The sequence below is a fragment of the Primulina eburnea genome, chromosome 12 (assembly GCF_022965805.1).
Source record: "Primulina eburnea isolate SZY01 chromosome 12, ASM2296580v1, whole genome shotgun sequence".
Taxonomy (NCBI): Eukaryota; Viridiplantae; Streptophyta; class Magnoliopsida; order Lamiales; family Gesneriaceae; genus Primulina; species Primulina eburnea.
This window is the reverse complement of record NC_133112.1, coordinates 5,394,182-5,413,472: the sequence shown is the minus strand read 5'-3', so window position 1 is coordinate 5,413,472 and position 19,291 is coordinate 5,394,182. Positions and strand designations below refer to the sequence as shown.

General features: G+C 33.9%; 3 protein-coding genes across 7 annotated transcripts; 2 read left to right on the top strand and 1 right to left on the bottom strand.

Annotated features, from left to right (window-relative positions):
- Positions 1–4,759: 4,759 nt before the first annotated feature.
- On the top strand, positions 4,760–9,087 carry LOC140807950 (uncharacterized). Its single transcript, XM_073164912.1, has 7 exons — positions 4,760–5,019; positions 5,309–5,455; positions 5,729–5,827; positions 6,954–7,145; positions 7,382–7,501; positions 8,250–8,321; positions 8,679–9,087. Exons 1-7 carry the CDS (start codon positions 4,795–4,797, stop codon positions 8,901–8,903), a joined length of 1,080 nt encoding a protein of 359 aa, XP_073021013.1. The 5' UTR covers positions 4,760–4,794; the 3' UTR covers positions 8,904–9,087.
- A 2,033-nt stretch (positions 9,088–11,120) lies between these two features.
- Positions 11,121–12,633, top strand: LOC140808265 (protein yippee-like At4g27745). 3 transcript variants are annotated; one of them, XM_073165338.1, is made up of 5 exons: positions 11,141–11,194; positions 11,281–11,380; positions 11,495–11,563; positions 11,646–11,792; positions 12,143–12,633. In XM_073165338.1, exons 4-5 carry the CDS (start codon positions 11,700–11,702, stop codon positions 12,368–12,370), a joined length of 321 nt encoding a protein of 106 aa, XP_073021439.1. In that variant the 5' UTR covers positions 11,141–11,194; positions 11,281–11,380; positions 11,495–11,563; positions 11,646–11,699; the 3' UTR covers positions 12,371–12,633. The 3 variants fall into 3 exon arrangements, with proteins under 3 accessions (XP_073021438.1, XP_073021440.1, XP_073021439.1); XM_073165337.1 differs by having other exon boundaries at positions 11,121–11,296; XM_073165339.1 differs by lacking the exon at positions 11,495–11,563 and having other exon boundaries at positions 11,121–11,296; positions 11,664–11,792.
- A 506-nt stretch (positions 12,634–13,139) lies between these two features.
- Positions 13,140–16,617, bottom strand: LOC140807007 (probable serine/threonine-protein kinase WNK10). Of its 3 annotated transcripts, XM_073163643.1 has the most exons (7): positions 15,984–16,613; positions 15,623–15,660; positions 15,265–15,492; positions 14,931–15,151; positions 14,683–14,840; positions 14,179–14,575; positions 13,140–14,087 (listed from the first exon to the last, which is right to left on the bottom strand). In XM_073163643.1, exons 1-7 carry the CDS (start codon positions 16,092–16,094, stop codon positions 13,372–13,374), a joined length of 1,869 nt encoding a protein of 622 aa, XP_073019744.1. In that variant the 5' UTR covers positions 16,095–16,613; the 3' UTR covers positions 13,140–13,371. The 3 variants fall into 3 exon arrangements, with proteins under 3 accessions (XP_073019744.1, XP_073019742.1, XP_073019745.1); XM_073163641.1 differs by having other exon boundaries at positions 14,683–15,151; positions 15,984–16,617; XM_073163644.1 differs by lacking the exon at positions 15,623–15,660.
- Positions 16,618–19,291: the final 2,674 nt, after the last annotated feature.

Here is a 19,291-nt window from a genome sequence, read left to right as displayed (position 1 = left end):
TATAAATTATAATGTGATAATTGCATAAAACCATAAAATATTATTAAAATAAGGATCGTTTTACATTAGAGTTAATAAAAGCTCAAACTACAGTTGATTCATTGAACATCTACTCTAACACCATCTCCCTATTCTATGTGGTAAAAACTTTAATTGAATTAACCGGGATAGCAAAAGCAAAGATCCCATAACCGAGATGCAAGCAATGTTGAGGCAATGCCGAAAAGCCTTGACACCGATGATAGCGAAGTTTCGGTATATAAGAGCATAGGAAGCCTTGAAATCTCCATCTGGATTGCATATATCAAATGCCTTGTAAAATAGAAGGAAACTCAGAGGCGAAACAACACAGCCTAAAGCCGTTCTAATGGCTTGACTTAAAAGCATGGCTCTAGGAGACGTCAGCGTGAGATGACCAGTTTTGAAATCTTGCATTAGAATACAGGAAACATTGATAATGGATTTGCACAATCCACAACCCGTGCGCCAGTTGAGTTATGACATCATGCTCTTTTCCGGCTAATGCAGCAATAACGAACAATCCCACTTTCCCGTAATTGTATGACATGTTAATGTCGGTTAATCCGGCTCCATAGGAGTTGCAGAAAGCTAAAGATGAAGCATAAACATAGTACCATTTGTGTTCGGGAAAAATAAAAGGAATTGAAACGACGGAGATTATGTCTAGCATCGATCAGGTAACCAATGAACATCTCATCTTGTTTTAGAGAACTTAAGGCATTGTCTTCATCAATTTCTCCTGTTGCAACAGAAAAACACTTTGTTATATATATTAATCAAAGATCATTTTCATTTCAAACGATTTGAAAAAAGAGTATGATATGAGTAGGTCTCTTGTGAGATGGTCTCACGGATCTGTGAGACGGATCAACCTAATCCATATTCACAATAAGAAGTAATACTTGTAGCATAAAATGTAATAATTTTTCATTAATGACCCAAATAGATATCCGTATCACGAAATACGATCCGTGAGACCGTCTCACACAAGTTTTTGTCATATAATATAAGAGATTTTAGAAAAGATCCATATCGTTGCATAATTTCATCACTTTTGGAAGAAAAAATAAATATTATTCCACTAATCTTACTTTTTAATAATACCCATCAAAGTTTCTAAAAGAAACACTAAACTCTTAAAGGAAAAACGGAATTGAAAAATAGAAAAAAATTATTTAATACTAAAATAACGAGATTATAATAATTATTATTATTATAATTATTATTAATAATAATAAATATTTATATCTTTACTCTATATTAATGTTCCACATAAGGTACGGATTTTCTTTTGGCGAGCGTGCAATGAATTTTTTCCATCGATCTGAATCTTGCTAGGCGGCACATTAAGTCCAATGGGTCGTGCTCCTTATGTGGCGGCTCTAAAGCCTCAACTGCTCATTGCCTCCTATTCTGCACAAAAGGCCGAGTGGCGTGGAAAGGTTCTCAATTTTGGCGCCTCCTTAAAAATTGTGCTGGTATGGACTTCTTATCATGTAGTTCTTTTCTGAAGGAGAATCTTCCTTTAGTCGAATTTGAATTGTTTGCTATGAGTGCATGGGCTATTTGGAAAGATATATGTAATATGAAGCACAACACTAAACCAACTGATTCTATTATATCTATTGAGTGGGTGGCTTCTTTTCTCAATGAATTCAAGCGAGCTCGCATGGTGTTCGGGGAGCAATCTCTTACAAATATTGAGGAGGATGCGAAGAGGTGGACTAAAGCACCGATGGCTCATTACCGACTAGATGTGGATGCTGGATTTCGAGATGATTTGGGAAGGTATAGCACATGTGCAGTGATAAAAGACCACTATGGACATATTGTTGCGGCCACTGCTTGTAGTATTCGCAATCCAGGTACGGTTCTAGCTGAGGAGATTAAAGCAATTCATAGTGGTATTTTGTTGGCATTAAGGATGAAGATCTCAAATGTGAGGATTTTTTCGGATTCCATCACCGCTGTTCGGATGATTTCAGACCCCTCAGAGTTTTTGAATTCAGATGGTTCTTTGCTGTGTGACATATTGACATTCATTAAATCAGATCGAGTCCTTCAAATTAATCATGTTTATAGATCTGCAAACAAGGTGGTGTTGCGACTTTGATTGTTGCACTCCCAAGAGCAGGTTGTCCACAAGTAGTATAATTCGGTGAGTCCGAATATCGTATCCACAGGGAAGCTAAGGTAATTACAAGTCCACTACAATGTCTTTTTGTTTTTGTTTTTGTTTCTTTTTAATTTTAATTGAATCTTTAATGGGTAAATTTTAATTGTTCAAATTTAAATTTAAGTAGTTGAGATTAAAGGATCCACTCTTGGTATTTTAATAAAGTTAACATTAACGAACAATATTGAAATCCACTTAATAAAATGGTTCCAATATATTAAATAATCATATTTATATTATGTTATAAATTATAATCTTATAAGTACATAATATATACCAAAACTTATAAATGTGGTCAAATATTTATTGTGCTATATATATTTGTAAACACTAAATCAAGGTTCCCACTTTAAATGGTTGGTAAAACCAAACAAACATTTAAATGGTACCAATAAATTAATACTATAATATATTCATATATAATAAATCAAGGAATCCAAGTTAAATGGTTGGTAAAACCAAACTAACATTTAAATGGTTCCAAGAATTTAATATTATAATATATTTATATATAATAACTCAAGGCATCCATTTTAAATGGTTGGTAATACCAAACTAACATTTAAATGGTTCCAAGAATTTAGTGTAACATATAGCAACAATAAATCAAAACTCCCACTTATAAGTAGGGTATAAAAATGCTTAAAGAAATAAATATAACATAAACAATAAATAATGATTAAATAATATAAAACATAGATTCTTACCTTATAATAACCTTATTATCATGCCAAGAGCTTCACCTTATCATCTCAACTTTAGGAAGTTAGCTATTCATTATTCAAAGTGTAAAACTTTGAATATGAAATTAACATGCTAATTATATTTAAATGAAGAAATAAAAGAAAAATATAGAGAGAAATATTATGAACTCAAAGATTTGTTCATAGAATGAGGGATATCTCAATACATTACAATGCACCCCTATTTATAGCCAAATTTGTGGAGACAACCACAAATAAAATATTATTTTTTACACATAAGTCTTCATTGGTGTTCCAAGAAATTAATATTATATTGCACATCACTTTTGACAAGCATCTTCTCCGAATTTTCTTCTTCACATAAAATGAAACATGTGGATAATTGAGTTGTCTAGTTGTGGTATTTTTTTCAGAATATTTGACCAAGTAGTTTGAGAGATATGGTCAAAATACTAGAGCATGGTAAAACTGCCACTCCTTCGGTAACTTTAATTGTTGCTTAATTTGATCCCAATTGTGAGAGGATTTTTATCTCATGCTTGCCACCAATATTGTAGATATTAACATCAACTTTCTACAGGTCCAAGAATCATCTTAATCCCATTTGCAACGCCAAGGTTATTCTTGTTTTATCGAACCTGTAAAAATAGTAAAAACTTATAATTACACAACAACTTATATTTTATACAATTTATTATAAAACATATAATATTTAAAAATTTAATAAAACAAAAACTATATATTTATATTATAAAACATTTAATTAATGTACAATTTTTATGTTTATCAGGTGGCTCATAGCCTAGCACAGTATGCCATTAAGCATCCATCTATTAATTACTGGTCTGAGAGTTTGTACCCATCATGATTGATGGATGTAGCTAACTTTGATTTATGTGAATGATTAAGTGGTTTCCTTTCAAAAAAAAAAAAGGTTGGGCCTAACAGAGACAAAATGGACACCAACTTCTTTTTCCCATTTTGCCCTTATGTAATATCAATATTACAATTTTGTTTGTTTGTTTTTGAAATTTTAAAAGGAAAATTGATTATTTTAGTCTATTTCAAAGTCATAATTTTAAAAATGGCTTCCTTATTACACATTTTGCATTATGTCTTATTTAATTAAAAAATCCTAAAATACAATTTTCCTGTGAACACACATGTTCCATTTTCGCGATTCATTTGTTTAATTATCTATTATTTCTCTTTAAGAGTTGATTTAACATTTGTTCTGTTTTATTTAATTTTTATAATATATTACTTTTTTAATATTACTTAATTATATCAATAAACATATTTTAATAAAATTATGAATTATTAATTTGAATTAGTACATACAAAATCATCAAAGTTATAATATTTTAATTACGATTATTGCTCATCTAAAATAATATAAATAAAATCACCAATCATCATGGTTATGAAACGTAATAATTACATCAATGCGAGTTTGCATAAATATAAACAAAAATCTGATGGTCTCAATTTAGTCTCTACTATATTTCATGCTAACAGTTTGTGAGTATGCACAACAAACATTCAAAAAAATAAAATACATAAAAATGATACTCGACAAAAGAATTATCTCATATTATCATCACTTTATGTCTAAATGCATGTAATTCATAAGATTATTCGAGAAATTGCGAAAATCAAATAAAAAGTTTGAGATAAAAAAATTGGTGGTAAATAGAATTTAAATGATAAGAGATATTTACGTAATTTGATATGATAAAAAAATTATTTTCATAAATTAATTTAAGTGAAAACTAAAATTGATTATAGTAATCGCCGAACTCACATTAAAAAAATCTCCGAACGAAAGAAAAGACGGTATTAATATGTACAGCATTCAGTACGACCGGGGTCGTTTCATTTTCATAAACCCAAATGCTCAAAGTATTTACAAGGACATTGATCTTCAATCCACACCGCCTCTTCAGTACTCCAACTCCATTCCGCATTCCTCTGTCTCCAATGTCCACCGCCGCCGCCGTGAAACGAGTGGGTACACACAATGGAAGCTTCCATTGCGACGAAGCCCTTGGCTGCTTCATGATTCGCCTCACTAACAAGTTTTCAGATGCTCACATCGTTCGTACGCGTGATTCTCAGGTTACCTCATCTTCTCCCACCGCGAACCGTGATATAAGTAATGTTTTAGAGCATTCAGATTTATAGGCCATGATGTGTTTGAACGACTGGTTTGATACTAGGTCATGTTATCACACTCTCTCCGCGTTTACTGTGGAATTTTTGAATTGATTGGATATTTAGATGTTTTGATAGGTAAAGTGTTTTAAATCCCAGTAAATTTATCACCATCCCTGAGTGTGTGCGTTGTAACTTTCAAGTATTTAGATACGCAGGTAATATGTTTGTTAAAACGCCTGAACTACTGCAGGTACTTGATACCCTCGATGCCGTGCTTGATGTTGGTGGGGTATATGATCCCGTGAAAGACCGTTATGATCATCATCAAAAGGGTTTTGGTGAAGTTTTTGGGCATGGATTTAATACCAAGCTTAGTAGTGCTGGTCTTATTTACAAGGTAAATATGCATTATAGAACCTCGAGCTCAATTTTTGTCATCTAGTTGAGCAGATTAGTTATAAAGTTGGTAAGGTATAGTTTGAAGTCGTTTCATTTTGCTTCATAGTAAAATATGAGCTACAACTTCCTGAATGATTTTAGTATGAGGGTGGATGGTGGATTATGCTAATGTTTGAGAAGAATACTTAAAATTTTGGAAGTCTACACGTGACACAGGTTCTTCAATGTTTTTGGTTTTAAAGGGTAATCTTGGTTGTGAATTCATATGTAGCATTTTGGGAAGGAGATAATTGCCAAGGAGCTTCAAGTTGATGAAGATCATCCGGACGTGCAACGATTGTTTCTCGTAGTTTATAAAAGCTTTATGGAGGTAATTAACCTTTTGTATTTATATTATTATCATTTAATTGTTCGATTGGGATTGATATAAATTTGTTGGTCATATAAGACTCGATGTTTTATTAATGATGTCACCCCTTTTTATCTCTTACTTTTTAAAGATTTCCCAGCATGTATTATAATTATGCTATAGTTTATTGCAAAAATTGTTCTATGGGTTCATTTAGTTTTAGCCTCATCCATATTGTACCCTTTCCAAGTGGTTGACTATCCGAATCGTTCTCCTGTTTGCGACGAGGGTTCCAGGTTCGAAGAGTAAAGCATAACATTCTTCATGCTTTCTCCATTCTCGCTTCTGCAATGGCCTCCTAGCTAGCAGTAAGCCGTCCCAGACTTCATCCTCATCCATGGTCAATCTCTTTGGAAATCAGAAGCCATCACCATTCCAAAAACCCTTTTTTATTTCTCTGCCTCAGTATCGCAACACCAGTTTATTTCATAGAATTGGGCCATCTCGTCCCAATGCTCTATAAGGATAATTCTAAGTAACAGTTATGGTACTTTGGCAAGGATATCAAATCTTTGATATCATTAAGGAGTACCGATGGAATATAACTTTTTCCCTGTCATTTCCTAAGAGACTTGCAATTTTTTCTTCAACTGTTTTCCTAATGAGTGGCTAACCTACCGGGCTTAACTAAAGAAAGGACCCCCTAACTCAAGAAATAGAATATTTTTCCTAAGATAATAGGTACTAATGTCAAGAAATGACGATATATTCCAAACATCATTAAGTAACTCTCCAACATAAAAAATAGCTATGTCAAAGATACTTGAACATAAATTTCTTTTTTGGATGTGATTAGGATTTAGGCTGCTATGATCGGAAAAGGACCTACTGCTCAAGCTTGGGATATATTGCTGGAAATTAAATTTCTCCTCTAGTTTTTATGGTTTGAATAATTTTTTAGTATGAGAAACTATCCAAATAGTATTAGCCTGTGTCATTTCATTAAGTTCAATACATTCACGATCTCAAATATGTCATTTTTCTGGCTTTGCCATGATATTTCTTATGGTTTCCTCATATAAGTTTTGAGTAATTTAGCATAGTAGTGTTAAAGCTATTCATGTATGTTTTTTTTTAATGTTGACAGGCAATTGATGCCATTGACAATGGAATCAATCAGTATGATACAGACCAGACTCCAAGATACGTGAATGGTACACACTTGTCTTCACGGGTTGGAAAATTAAACTTGGATTGGATTGATCCTGATCAATCAGCTGAGAAGGAAAATGCAGCCTTTAATCGCGCAATGGCTCTAGCTGGGAGTGAGTTTTTGGATGTAAGGTTTCTTCGGGTTAATTTAGATAGTGCTGTTATTTGTCTCTTTCCAATTAATTTCTGATGAATTCGATACTAAAGAGAAATTATTGGTTTTTATATTGGTGGTTTTTATTCCTGAGAATGTTTCACTTATGTCCTGGGCCCTGGCTAACCTGAAATGATCAAATTAAAGTGGCATGTGAACTTATGGTTTCAGGTCTAAACTTATTGTAAGAAGTTTTTTTTTCTAATCAGAGCATCCGCAGTCATGCACGATCATGGTTACCTGCTCGTTCAATTGTGATGGAATGTCTTGCAGCGAGGCATGATATTGATCCTAGCGGAGAAATTATGGTCCTGAATAGATTTTGTCCGGTAAGTGCTTCGGTTGAATCTGGGACGATGTAAATAATTTTTCATTTGTAGCTTTGTCATGAACAGCAAGATATTAGCTGTATACTCAGTTTTAGCCTATCACCTATCCTCATGAATAATGTTGAAGCGTCTCATCATTTACTAAAAGTATGGAATCTTGGGATTTATATATATTAAATATATTCAATTTTTTAGATAGACATGTCTGTGAAGCTCATACTCAGAATGTCTGGAGAGACTAGCAAAATGGGTCTCGAAATATAAGTGATGGACACTTCCTAGTTTTTTACAATTATTTGAAATGAAGAAACTTTATCTGAGAAACCTGGTTCTGAAATTTCTTCTGTCGTTACCGTATCTTGAAAGAATTGCTCTAGGGTAATACAGTTTCTTAGTGTCTCAAAGCCTTTTTTTTGTCGCATAATACATTGTGCTGCACATGCAGTTTTATTCTTTACTCTAACAAATCTATCCATCATAGAACTCTTGTTCGTGGTTTTTGGCCATCTTATATTCAAAAAATATTTGTAGTCTAACTACTGTAACCTTGGAATTTTATCTTTCATGCATCAGCTCTAGAAAAAGCGTCTTCTCTAAGGATTTGTGCGACACTGTTAAGAAATGACGATGGTCGTGTTTTTAAAAATTATTTACGATATCAGATTCACTTTTGATTGCGCTTGCGTAATCTCCTTTGGTATTATGGAATTCAACTCGAACTTCAGCTCTTTTTAATTATCTCAAACAGTGGAAACTTCACCTTTTTGAGCTCGAGGAAGAGGAGAAGATTGAGCCATCTCTTAAATATGTACTTTATCAGGTAGTTCTTAAATCTGGCTTTTAAGTTTAAATGTCGCCTGCCTTGAATAATATACTCTCATCCAATTCTTAAAACTTATGGCATTTTTTTTAACATTTTCGTTCGGAAATTGTGCTGTTATCTTGTTCCTATTCAAAATTAGCTGTGAAGGGTCGAGTCTGGCACAAATTTCGTACAAATTCATATCTTTTAATTCATTCTCTTTTGGCGTTGTGAATTTCTTGTCCATAGATTAGAGAACCCTGCAGCGATTTGAGAAATAATTTGTTTAGAATTTTTTTGTATATCGATAATTTGCATGGATAGATCAACTTATTCTAAGGTTTACCAAGTTTAATGCACTGTAAAATGTTTTAGGATGATCGTAGCAAACATTGGCGAGTTCAGGCTGTGGCAATAGCTCCTGACAGATTTGAGAGTCGGAAGGCACTTCCTGTTCAATGGCGTGGTTTGAGAGACGATGAACTCTCTAAAGAATCTGGAATTCCCGGATGCGTATTTGTCCATATGAGCGGGTTTATAGGTGGAAATCAAACTTATGAAGGTGCACTTGCTATGGCGAAATCTGCTTTGAAGCTTTAAACTATGGAATCAGCAATTAAGTTACTTCCTATAAGAATTGGATTACAAGCTACTCTATTTCATGTTTTTCCTGTAACATCCCTTGAATTTAATTTTTCAACCAAGAATAGTTACTAAATTTCATTGAGGATGGATAATTGCAAGGATAACCAAAAACCTTTATGGGAATCATTTAATGTTTTGTGTGTACGATCCTTTATTTTGTAGTTTAATTCCCATCTGCTAGCTCAAAAAACCACGAGTCTAAATGTGAGTCAAAGAAGTTATTTATGTGGTAATACTCCAAGTGCCGTCATCGTTGACATACCTACAGCATTGGTTCGGTATCTGTTGCTACCACCTTTGGTTTCGGGTCCATTAGGTTCCAATGGACTACTTTAATTTGTAAATGTTGGTCCCACGTACGAAAATTTGTGATAATAAAATTCGAAAATAAAAAATAAATTGGATACCGAGATTTACGTGGAAAATTTCTACAAATTATTATTGTAAAAACCACGGGTAGGATGAAAAGAATTCCACTATAATATTTTGTGGTATACAATTTACTCACTGTGTTTCTAAGGAGAACACACTCTCTTAATACAGAAGAACAAATATTGTAGAATTAACGGGAGGAATAAGAAAAACTCAAGAACAAGCTTGAGAATGAGATACTCCAACTAATGAAGGAATGCATTTATTTCGTCTGAACAAAAAACTTTCGTTTCAAACTTTTCCAACTTTGCATCCCACGTTTTTTATTCAGCCAATTCAATTAATTTTCCCGACATACATTTAATGCACACTTTCTTTGACCATTCTTTGTCGATAGTAAAGAATACTAAAGCATATTGATAAAAATTGTATAGTAAATGATTTTCGATTTATATGTAACGTTGTAGATACATATAATCATTTCTTTCTTTCCACAAATTTCAGTAATTTGATCGTTTGTCTAAACCTTCAAAAGCCCCAGATTTGTACTTATTGACCGATAATTCGAATAGATCCCATTTAGTGCCGACAAAAACAAAATGATTAATCAAAATGTGTCATGGATTTAGTATAGAAATCCATTTTAAATGAATTATAAATTTATAAATAAAGTAAACCATTTTGAGTGGGTCTCGTACCGTCTCACGGATCTTAATCTATGAGACGGGCCAACCCTACCGATATTCAAAAAAAAGTAATTCTCTTAGCATAAAAAATAATATTTTTTCATGGATTACCCAAATAAGATATTCGTCTCACAAATACGACTCGTGAGACCGTCTAATACAAGGTTTTGCCGACCATTTTCATGTGAAAAGTAAGATCAGTATGGTCGGATAAACTAGAAGATACCCAGAGATGATGCGAACAACTCAATCAGAGGTGATAATTGCGAGATGTCATGTAAGAACAAGTACATGTAAACACCATGAACAAAGTCAAATCTTCATAAAAATATAGTTCAAATCTTATCTTGACTTTAAACAGATATTCTATCCAAATTGTAATTGTATCCAATATTTTATGATTACTTACCTTCTACCCAACAAATTATTAAGATGAAAACACCGTGGTACCACACCAACATAACTTTTCAATTTTTAAAATATTGCAAGTTGCAACAAAGTTTATATATCATCATTTTCCCACCTATTTACTGAGAATTTCCAAGTTCCCAGCCATGTTAAAATCCAAAGTGAGTGCCATTATATTTTTTATGAGATCTAATTCGATCTATTCTATACCCTTTTCTCATTTTTCTTAATTTACCAAAATTCAATGAATTTTTTATCGAGAAAAATGTATTTTTAGTTTTATATATTTATAATTTTACGATTTTGTTCTTTTATGTTGTCAATTTCGGTTTTAATTATCAATATTTCAGATTTTGACGATTTTAATCATTTTTAATTGACGATATTGATGTTATGTTATACACGTCATTATCATGAGTGAGTCTCATGTGAGACCGTCTCACGGATCATAATCTGTGAGACGGGTCAACCCTACCCATATTCACAATAGAAAGTAATACACTTAGCATAAAAAGTAATACTTTTTAATGGGTGATCCAAATAAGAGATCCGTCTCACAAATATGACCCGTGAGACCGTCTCACACAAGTTTTTACCCATTATCAAATCGAATAAAGAACTAAAATTTTAAAAAATAATAATACGGGAAAGAGTTAAATATAAAAATAAAAATACGATTTTTCCTTCTTAATTTAATCAAGTGTGGTTTGCACGCAATTACAAAAACATGGAATCTCTGTTACTTTGATACTTCTTCCTCCCCCTAATCACTCATCACCAGTATACCCAATATTCCGACGCACAAAACTCCGTCGTTTTGTCATATTGCTAAACCCTCAGTAAATTAACGCCGGCCTTTTTTGCAGGTGCAACGATGATCAGGTGAGTCTGCGCTTTAAATTTTCCTTCGATTACCGCAAAAAAGACGCCTAGATTCTTGAATTTTCGAATACTTTCTGGCAATGGGTCAGTAATTCTGAAGGGTTTTATTTATTTTTTGGTTTGTGGATTTTATTCATTTTTCAATGTCTGCGTTCTCCTCTCTTGTTTTTTTTTTCTTTTTTTACTTGTTGAAACCAGATAATAATTGGTCGGATAAAAGAAGATAGCATAAATTGTCTTTTCTCTGAAGACGAATTAGAAATAAAGGTAAAGTCTCTATCTTCTTCGTGTTTTCAAATGATTTTGGCATTACCAAGAAAGGGTCGTTGAGTTCTTTCTAAAATTACAGGATCTTTATTTGAAGCAGCTGTTGTTGAATTTTGGTGTGAATTTTGAGAATCAAATGGCTGAAATGACTGGTCCGAGGTTGTACAGTTGCTGCAATTGTAGAAATCATGTTGCCCTTCATGATGATGTAATCTCTAAAGCATTTCAGGTGAAAATTTAGCTAGTTTTTCTTTGCCTTTTCCCCTACTAAATTTCTCTGAACTTTCTTGATAAATGTTTTCTTGGTTATTGGACTAGGAGTGAACTCATTTCATATAAATCTTTTCGGAAAATTCAATAGGATTCTTTGTTAGATGATAAACTTCTCAATTCATTTTGTCTCTTGTCTTGCGGTAATTCTATTTTAGTTGCGGCGACTGAGCCAAGAATGACAAGGAGCGGAGGTAAGATAGATTTTGGGAAGGTGCATTTTTAGAAATCACTTATATTTTATATTTTAATAGCAAGAAAATTTAGTAAGATGTCGGTTCTTACACCTATTGATGGTACTCATGACAGGGAAGAAATGGTCGAGCATTTCTGTTCTCCCACGCTATGAACATTTCTTTGGGGCCCAAAGAAGATAGGCGGCTGATGACCGGCCTTCATACAGTAGCGGATGTCTTTTGCTCCGACTGTCATGAGGAATTGGGGTGGAAATACGAGAAAGCTTATGAGGAAACTCAGAAGTACAAGGAAGGAAAAATCATTCTAGAAAAATCGAAAATCGTTAAAGAGAACTGGTAGTTTATGATAAAGTTCTTGATGTCTCCACATAAAGTGTACAGCCTGATTGTCTTCTTGCCCACCAAAAAGATTTATCTCATATTGAGAATGTCCCATTCATTGTCGGTTCTTCTGCATATGTTCCATATTTGTCGCATAAAAGCATGTTTAAAGTTTGGGATTTGTGAATATGTATTGCCAATTGATGTATGTATGTATATGTGTTAACGTCATAAGATGATTCTTTCAATGGTATCGATCTTTGATTCTGGTTAAAGACACAACTGCAAGCTCATTAATGTGTTACTGGAATAATAAGAATTCGTGCATCTCAAAATAGGACCATCCTCGTGTTTATTTGAATCTCTAAGAATTTCGCCATTCTTGGACTTGAGCCGAATGTGAATTCCATTCTGCTTTATAACGAGATTTACACAACAGAACATGAATTAGAATTTTTGTCACCGTCAAATTATTTCTTGAAAGTTAAGATCGATGAGGAGATGTGAACTTTGTTGCTACTGAGCAGCGTATGATAACAGCTAATTAAGCAGCAGACGCTCTTGAATTAGTTTCTATTTAAATTCTTTTTTCTGGGAATCTCCGTACTAACAGAAGTTCAACTCAACTTTTATGTTGTATATTATATAGATAGTAATAAAATGACTTGTAAACTTAATCGGTTTTCATACTAAAATGTATCCCAGTGTAAACACTAACTTTTAAGACCGTACTATGCAACTACAAATACTGGTTAGGGGAAACTTATTCCAAATCGACAACCATCATCGAGCTTTAGCAATCAATGACATTAAAAAATATCAGTATGCGTACACAATTTCAATAAACTGAGTAACACCACCAGCAAACCAAGGTTTCATCTAATCCAAATCAAAGAACTAAGTTGTGCACATATTTTATCAACTTTTTGACCTAATAAAGTTGATGAGAAGCAACACAAAACTAAGGTGAGAAAAAAAAATGAGAAGTTTTTCAAACCAAAAACTAACATCTTATCACCTCTAAACAGCTGATATTTTCTTCAGCATCCACTTCTTTTTGGCATTTTCAATTGCTTCCTCTTTCATCTTCAGAAGTTCACAGCAACGCTGCTGATAATGCAAATTGATGGCATCAAGCTCCACCTTCAGATCATGGCACATATTGTTTTCTTTGTCCACCAGAGAAAGAGAAGAAACACCGAAATCCATCTCACTAGATGCTGTGTTCCAAGAACCTGCAAAAGATGTCCCTGAATTTTTTATACTTTCACTCATCAAGGACTCCCTGATGCTATTTCTATGTTTCTCAACTACAATGTATTCAGCTGATCCGAAATCTTCCACATGCTCGATAACAGAAGTCGGTAAGGTGTGTTGGGATGATGCTCCAGTTGATTCTATACCCTTGCTATTCAATTCCATGAACTGTGATAATGCGTTGTGCTCACTAGTTTCTTTAGCAAGATTCCTGTTTGAACAATGTTGTCTAGCATCACAGGCAGCAATTTGGTTACTGTAAAGTGTAGCAGAGTCATCGACAGAAATTTTCCCCCCATTCAAACTTTCAGATGGTGTACTCCAATTGGTTAGAAGTTTTGAAACTAAAGTATCGATCAACTCAGCTATCAAAGCAACATCATCTTTCCACAAATCAAGCTGTTCAACCATCTCCGCAGCAAGTGAAAGTGCTGTATCAGCATGAAGATAAAATACGAAGTGAACATTCCTCACCCGACCTGTTACATATGTGTTGAATGTTAAACAAATTTCAAGTGGGACAAATCAAACCAGGAATGGTTTTAACAAGAGACATTAATAATTACATACCAGAACAGTCAGCAATCCTCAAGTTTAAAGACACTGAATTACCGTCACAGTTCTCCCCTTTTAAGGTAAATTCGTTTCTCTCATTCCATCTCTGAAGTTCAAGAGTTGAAACACATGTTCCAACAATGCTTTCAGCAAAAGTGCTACCTGATTGCGTTTTGTAAGACGTGTCAACGTCCATCAGAAGAGAATCAGATCTTACTGAGTTCATTGATTTGGACACATCAGAAATCTGTGGAGGTGCACAAGTGAAATCCTTGTGATCTTCAGACAAAAGGAATGATCCTTTCAAGAGCTCAGCAGCACTTAACCTCTGAGGAGCTGGAGCCAAACATTTTTCAATAAAATCTTTCACTTCAGGATCCTTCACTGTTCCCAGGGCAGCAGGCTTTATGCCCTAAAATTTTAAACAGTAGGAATAATGGCGTCATCAGATGCACTTAACCCATTTAATTGCTTAAAGGATCATTTTGGTATAGTACAATAAGGTAAAGGTGAACTTACAGAAGTAACCTTCTTGTATATCTGAGCTTGATTTTTGCATTCGCTGTATGGATATTCACAGGTAATCAACTCTAACATGCACATCCCAAAAGAATAAATGTCCACCAGCTCGTTGTATTCCTCTTCATATAGCTCTGGTGCCATAAATTCCGGTGTACCTGTAGGAAAATCCGAAGTGACAATAACACTATTGAGAATGATGGTCGCTGAATTGAATATATACTCTTGCAAGTAAGCCAAACAACTACCAATAACACTTCTGGCAGTGGGTTGTTGCATTATTGTAGCCAATCCAAGATCTCCAATTTTAACTTGTCCATGATTTCCGTTAACAAAAATGTTATCACATTTTAAATCCCTGTGAATAACAGGAGGATTGTGAGTATGGAGATAGTGTAGCCCACGGAGGATCTGCCTGGCCCAGTTCTTGATGGCCTTTATATTGACACTCTTATGCTTCTTACGGTACCTAAACAAGATCGAAGCACATCACTAAACATATTTCAACAGAAATAAATAAAAATAATAAAACGGTGAGACATAAAAACTGAAAGCCAAGTGAAACAGTATGAGAAAACTCACTGCCTCAAACTTCCCGAAGTGAATAACTCAGTGATCAGATTGATGGTTTTCTTCTCATCATCCACCCAAGAAGCATAGGACCTAATAACATTTTCATGCTTCAGTGTTCTTAACAGATGAACCTCAGAATACAGCCTCTCCAGATGTTCGGGGGACTGCAGCGCATCCTCAATAGTCACTTGGCTCCATGCAACTTCCACGCCCTCAATTTCATCAAACCCCTTGTAACTGAAAAAAATAAGAAAAGTGAAAATTTGGCAGGCAGATAACTTTTATTCTGGCATTTAAATTTACAAAACCGACAACATGCAAACATTATAAGTAGAACAAAATTTAAAAGATAGTCAAGGACGCATACACATTCTTGAATGCTCCCCTTCCCAGGATTTCATTATACTGGAGGAAGAAAAAGAGAGGTAATAAAACAACAGAAGTAAATATATCTAAGATATTGAAGAAATAAACAAGCCAATATAAAGGGAAGATGACAAATGCAGTAAACAGGAGGTCGATCTTCTTTAACTTGATATGAATCAGAAGGTGAAATAAAATTACAGGAGTTACAAAGCTAGAACCTCGATCCATTTTAAAAAAGAGAAGCACCTACCTAAACCAAGCAATAAAAATTATAAACCAGCACACGAGATTCAGAAATTAAACAAATTTATCAAAAATTGACAAAGAAATTAAAGAAATAAAAATCAGTACGATGAAAATACCCGAAAATACCGTCTGTCCGGGGATATTTCAACAACATCAGAATCTAGAGCCTCAATCTTTATTTTCTTAGTCAATTTCTGCTTCAGGTAATCGTTATTCACACAATCCATCTCCAAAAAATTTATAAGAAACTTATATTTTTTTAAAAAGCAGAAAAAGTACGATTAAACTGTACAAATAAACTCAGGCTAGAAAAGCAGAGGTTCGGAAAAAGCTTCGCAAGCAACGGAAAACGAATCAATGGTAGACCCAAATTGGAACAGGCATCCAAAGATATTCACTTGCAGCGAACGCGATGAAGAGTTCAGATTTACTTCACGTCCAATTACCCTTGCCATCTCATTTAGTAATAATTCAAGGTTATACAAAAACGATTGGCAAAAAGGTAGAGAAGGATTCAAGGGTCCTATGACTAAATCGAATTAGGTCATGAAACCTAAACCCTAGAAATCTACCCCCTTTATATCATGGGAAGAGGCTGTTGAATCGGAGAAAGTCAAAAACTTAGAAATCAACTGAGGAAAAACGAGAACTTTTTGCCGACGGCTGATTGATTTGAACCAATTAATATCCTCAATCAATTCAAATTTATACGAAAAATTAAAGAAGAAGAACAAGTAATTATCGATCCGGTAACCTTTTAGGATTGGGATAGCGACGCGAGCATCTTTTCTTTTTTAATTTAATAATAACCAGTGGGACCCTTGATTAATCATCTACCGTCAAAATATGTTGCCTTGATCATCATCCACCGTTAAATTATTTTCATCGTTCGAAAATGGAGATTTGATTGTGCGATAACACCCTTCGAAATCTTTTTGAAATTTGAGTTCTTAGTCGATAGAGCCTTCAAACAAGATGATATTTTTAAAAAATAAAAAATAAAAGATAGAGTTTCAGATTTTTTCTAGATTTTCGAAGAGTTTGTTTTTTGAGATCTTATCCTGATATTTGAGACAGATCTTCTGATTTAGTCACTCATGAAATAATATTATTTTGTATGTAAAAAATATTATTTATTATTATAAATATAAGTAAAGTTAATTTGTCTGTGAGACTGTCTCACAATTCACAAAATACCTACTATTTTCTTTTTTCATGTATCCGCATTTTGGATGATTCAAACGGTAGTTTTAAATGATTAAATAAAATTTGAATTTAGTAATTTTATAAATTATATTTGAAATTTACTAATATCATGTCCTTTTTTGATGGGAAACATTTTTAATACCTAATTTATTGTTTTTATTTATTTAATTAAACTAAGAATGTAAACATTTATGTAATATACAAATTTAATTTTATCACAAGATTTCTGTAATGCCTGAGAATTATAGAATTGATAAACCAAGATTATTAATCTTTATTAACGTGAGATTTGACAGATATGAAAATGCATGACATGCAATGAAGGAAGAAAAGACATGAGAAAATAAGAGTTTTTATTTGAGATAAGACCGCACCCGCGCTCTGGAAAGTACCGCACCCGCGGTGACTGTCCAGTAGGGTACCTAATTTTGACATTTCGATACCACACCCGCGGTGCAAGAGGGACCGCACCTGCGGTAGTGACACCGCACCCGCGGTCTTGTATGTAGCGCACCCGCGGTCGAAGATTTTAGAAAAATGATAAAGCTGCCGAAGCATGAGCGCACCCGCGCTGCTGAACACACAGCACCTGCGGTCGTGCGTGGAGCTTGAAAAATGAGCCACGTTTCCTGGTGTTGCATGCAATATATATAAGAGCATGACACGTTATTTCCTTCGGAATTTCAGAAAAGGAAGTCGAAGTTTTGAGAGAAAATCCTTACGCCTTTTAAATTTGCGATTGTGAAAGATCCATTCATCAGAATTCGAATCCGACTTCAGTTCTGAGTTCCCCTTGACACGGGCTACACAAGGACGTAAGTTTTGTTACGTTTTGAGATGTTTTGAAAATATGATGTTGCTAGAATCGAATATGATTCGGATATGGTGTTTCTACTATCGTAGACATTGTAGAATTGAAGTCAGATTAAAGAAAAAACTGTTTCTGTAATTGTTATGATTTTTAAAAGATATTGACGGAGATTCGATATCAGATTTGTGTTATCGTTGAGATTATGAGTTATATCAGTTTTGATTATGAGTTCTAGTATTATATCTGTGATGTTGAGACTGACGGGGTTATTCATATTGTATTGTTATGCCGTCGAAACATCAGCAGACTGACATCTGATCAGATTTGATATTGATTGAGATTGCATTGTTATATCATTGATATTGATATGTTGTCAAGACATCAGTTGAGTTAGATTGATTAGATTCATATATGATTTTGATTATATTGTGATGTCAATGATATGAGTTGAATTGTATCTTGTTCAGATATTGATCAGATTATGTACTGAGTTGAGTATTGATCAGAACAGATTGTGTATTGAGTTATTCACTGATACAGCGTATTCGATATTGTCATTTCAGATTGATATGGACAGATTTGAATACAGATCATCGTCTTCGTCAGACAGGGACGACAAAGGTATAATTCATGTGATATTCGGGAAGATACAACTCAAATAAGATCCTATTTGAGTTTCCCAACAAAATCACATACTAGAATTATTGTTTATTTTATGATATGATTATGATGTGTTTATAGATGATATATTCATATCCTTTGAGATGATTATGCTTTGTTTACAGATTGTTATTCATTGCATTTAAGATAGGGAGTCTTGACAGAACAGTCAAACTTCTAGACGTTCGGTGATATCACAGCTTAGGAGAAGATCAGTCTCCTATTGTAGATGTTGATACAGATCAGGCCGAAGTCTAGGAATAAGACGTACAGTCACCCCGATTGGGAGGGTAGGTGATAGATCGTCTTATTCACACCGGGATCCCTAGAGTTATAGTTGAGTCGAGTCTAGACGTGATTTGACTAGAACTGCATGCGTTTATGGATGTGGTTTCGTAGATTATGAAACCCATTTTTATATTGCTTTCAGTCATGATAGCATGTTTTTATGATTTTATTTGAGCAGCATGTTTGTCTGATTTGAGTTGCATGCTTATTTTGAGTTGATTTCACAGATCATGAAATCTATTTTTTTTTAAGGTATTCATGATAGAATATTTCATGATTTACTTTATGTATATGCATGTTACCATGATTTATACTGGGATTTATTCTCACCGGAGTATCCGGCTGTTGTCTTGTTTTGTATGTGTGCATGACAACATGTGGAACATGATCGAGGTCAGAAGATGATGAGAGAAGACGAGTTTAGCGTGGTGATTCCGGACTTATTGTAGACTTGGTTTA

Excerpts from the sequence above, each read along its gene's own strand:
- LOC140807950 (XM_073164912.1), top strand. The coding sequence starts at position 4,795 with ATGCTCAAAGTATTTACAAGGACATTGATCTTCAATCCACACCGCCTC. Across the intron at positions 5,020-5,308 it reads TTCGTACGCGTGATTCTCAG|GTACTTGATACCCTCGATGC; the intron begins GTTACCTCATCT and ends GAACTACTGCAG. Across the intron at positions 8,322-8,678 it reads TTAAATATGTACTTTATCAG|GATGATCGTAGCAAACATTG; the intron begins GTAGTTCTTAAA and ends AAAATGTTTTAG.
- LOC140808265 (XM_073165339.1), top strand. The coding sequence starts at position 11,700 with ATGGCTGAAATGACTGGTCCGAGGTTGTACAGTTGCTGCAATTGTAGA. Across the intron at positions 11,793-12,142 it reads TAATCTCTAAAGCATTTCAG|GGAAGAAATGGTCGAGCATT; the intron begins GTGAAAATTTAG and ends TACTCATGACAG.
- LOC140807007 (XM_073163641.1), bottom strand. The coding sequence starts at position 16,094 with ATGGATTGTGTGAATAACGATTACCTGAAGCAGAAATTGACTAAGAAA. Across the intron at positions 15,661-15,983 it reads CGGACAGACGGTATTTTCGG|TATAATGAAATCCTGGGAAG; the intron begins GTATTTTCATCG and ends TTCTTCCTCCAG. Across the intron at positions 14,576-14,682 it reads TATACAAGAAGGTTACTTCT|GGCATAAAGCCTGCTGCCCT; the intron begins GTAAGTTCACCT and ends TTAAAATTTTAG.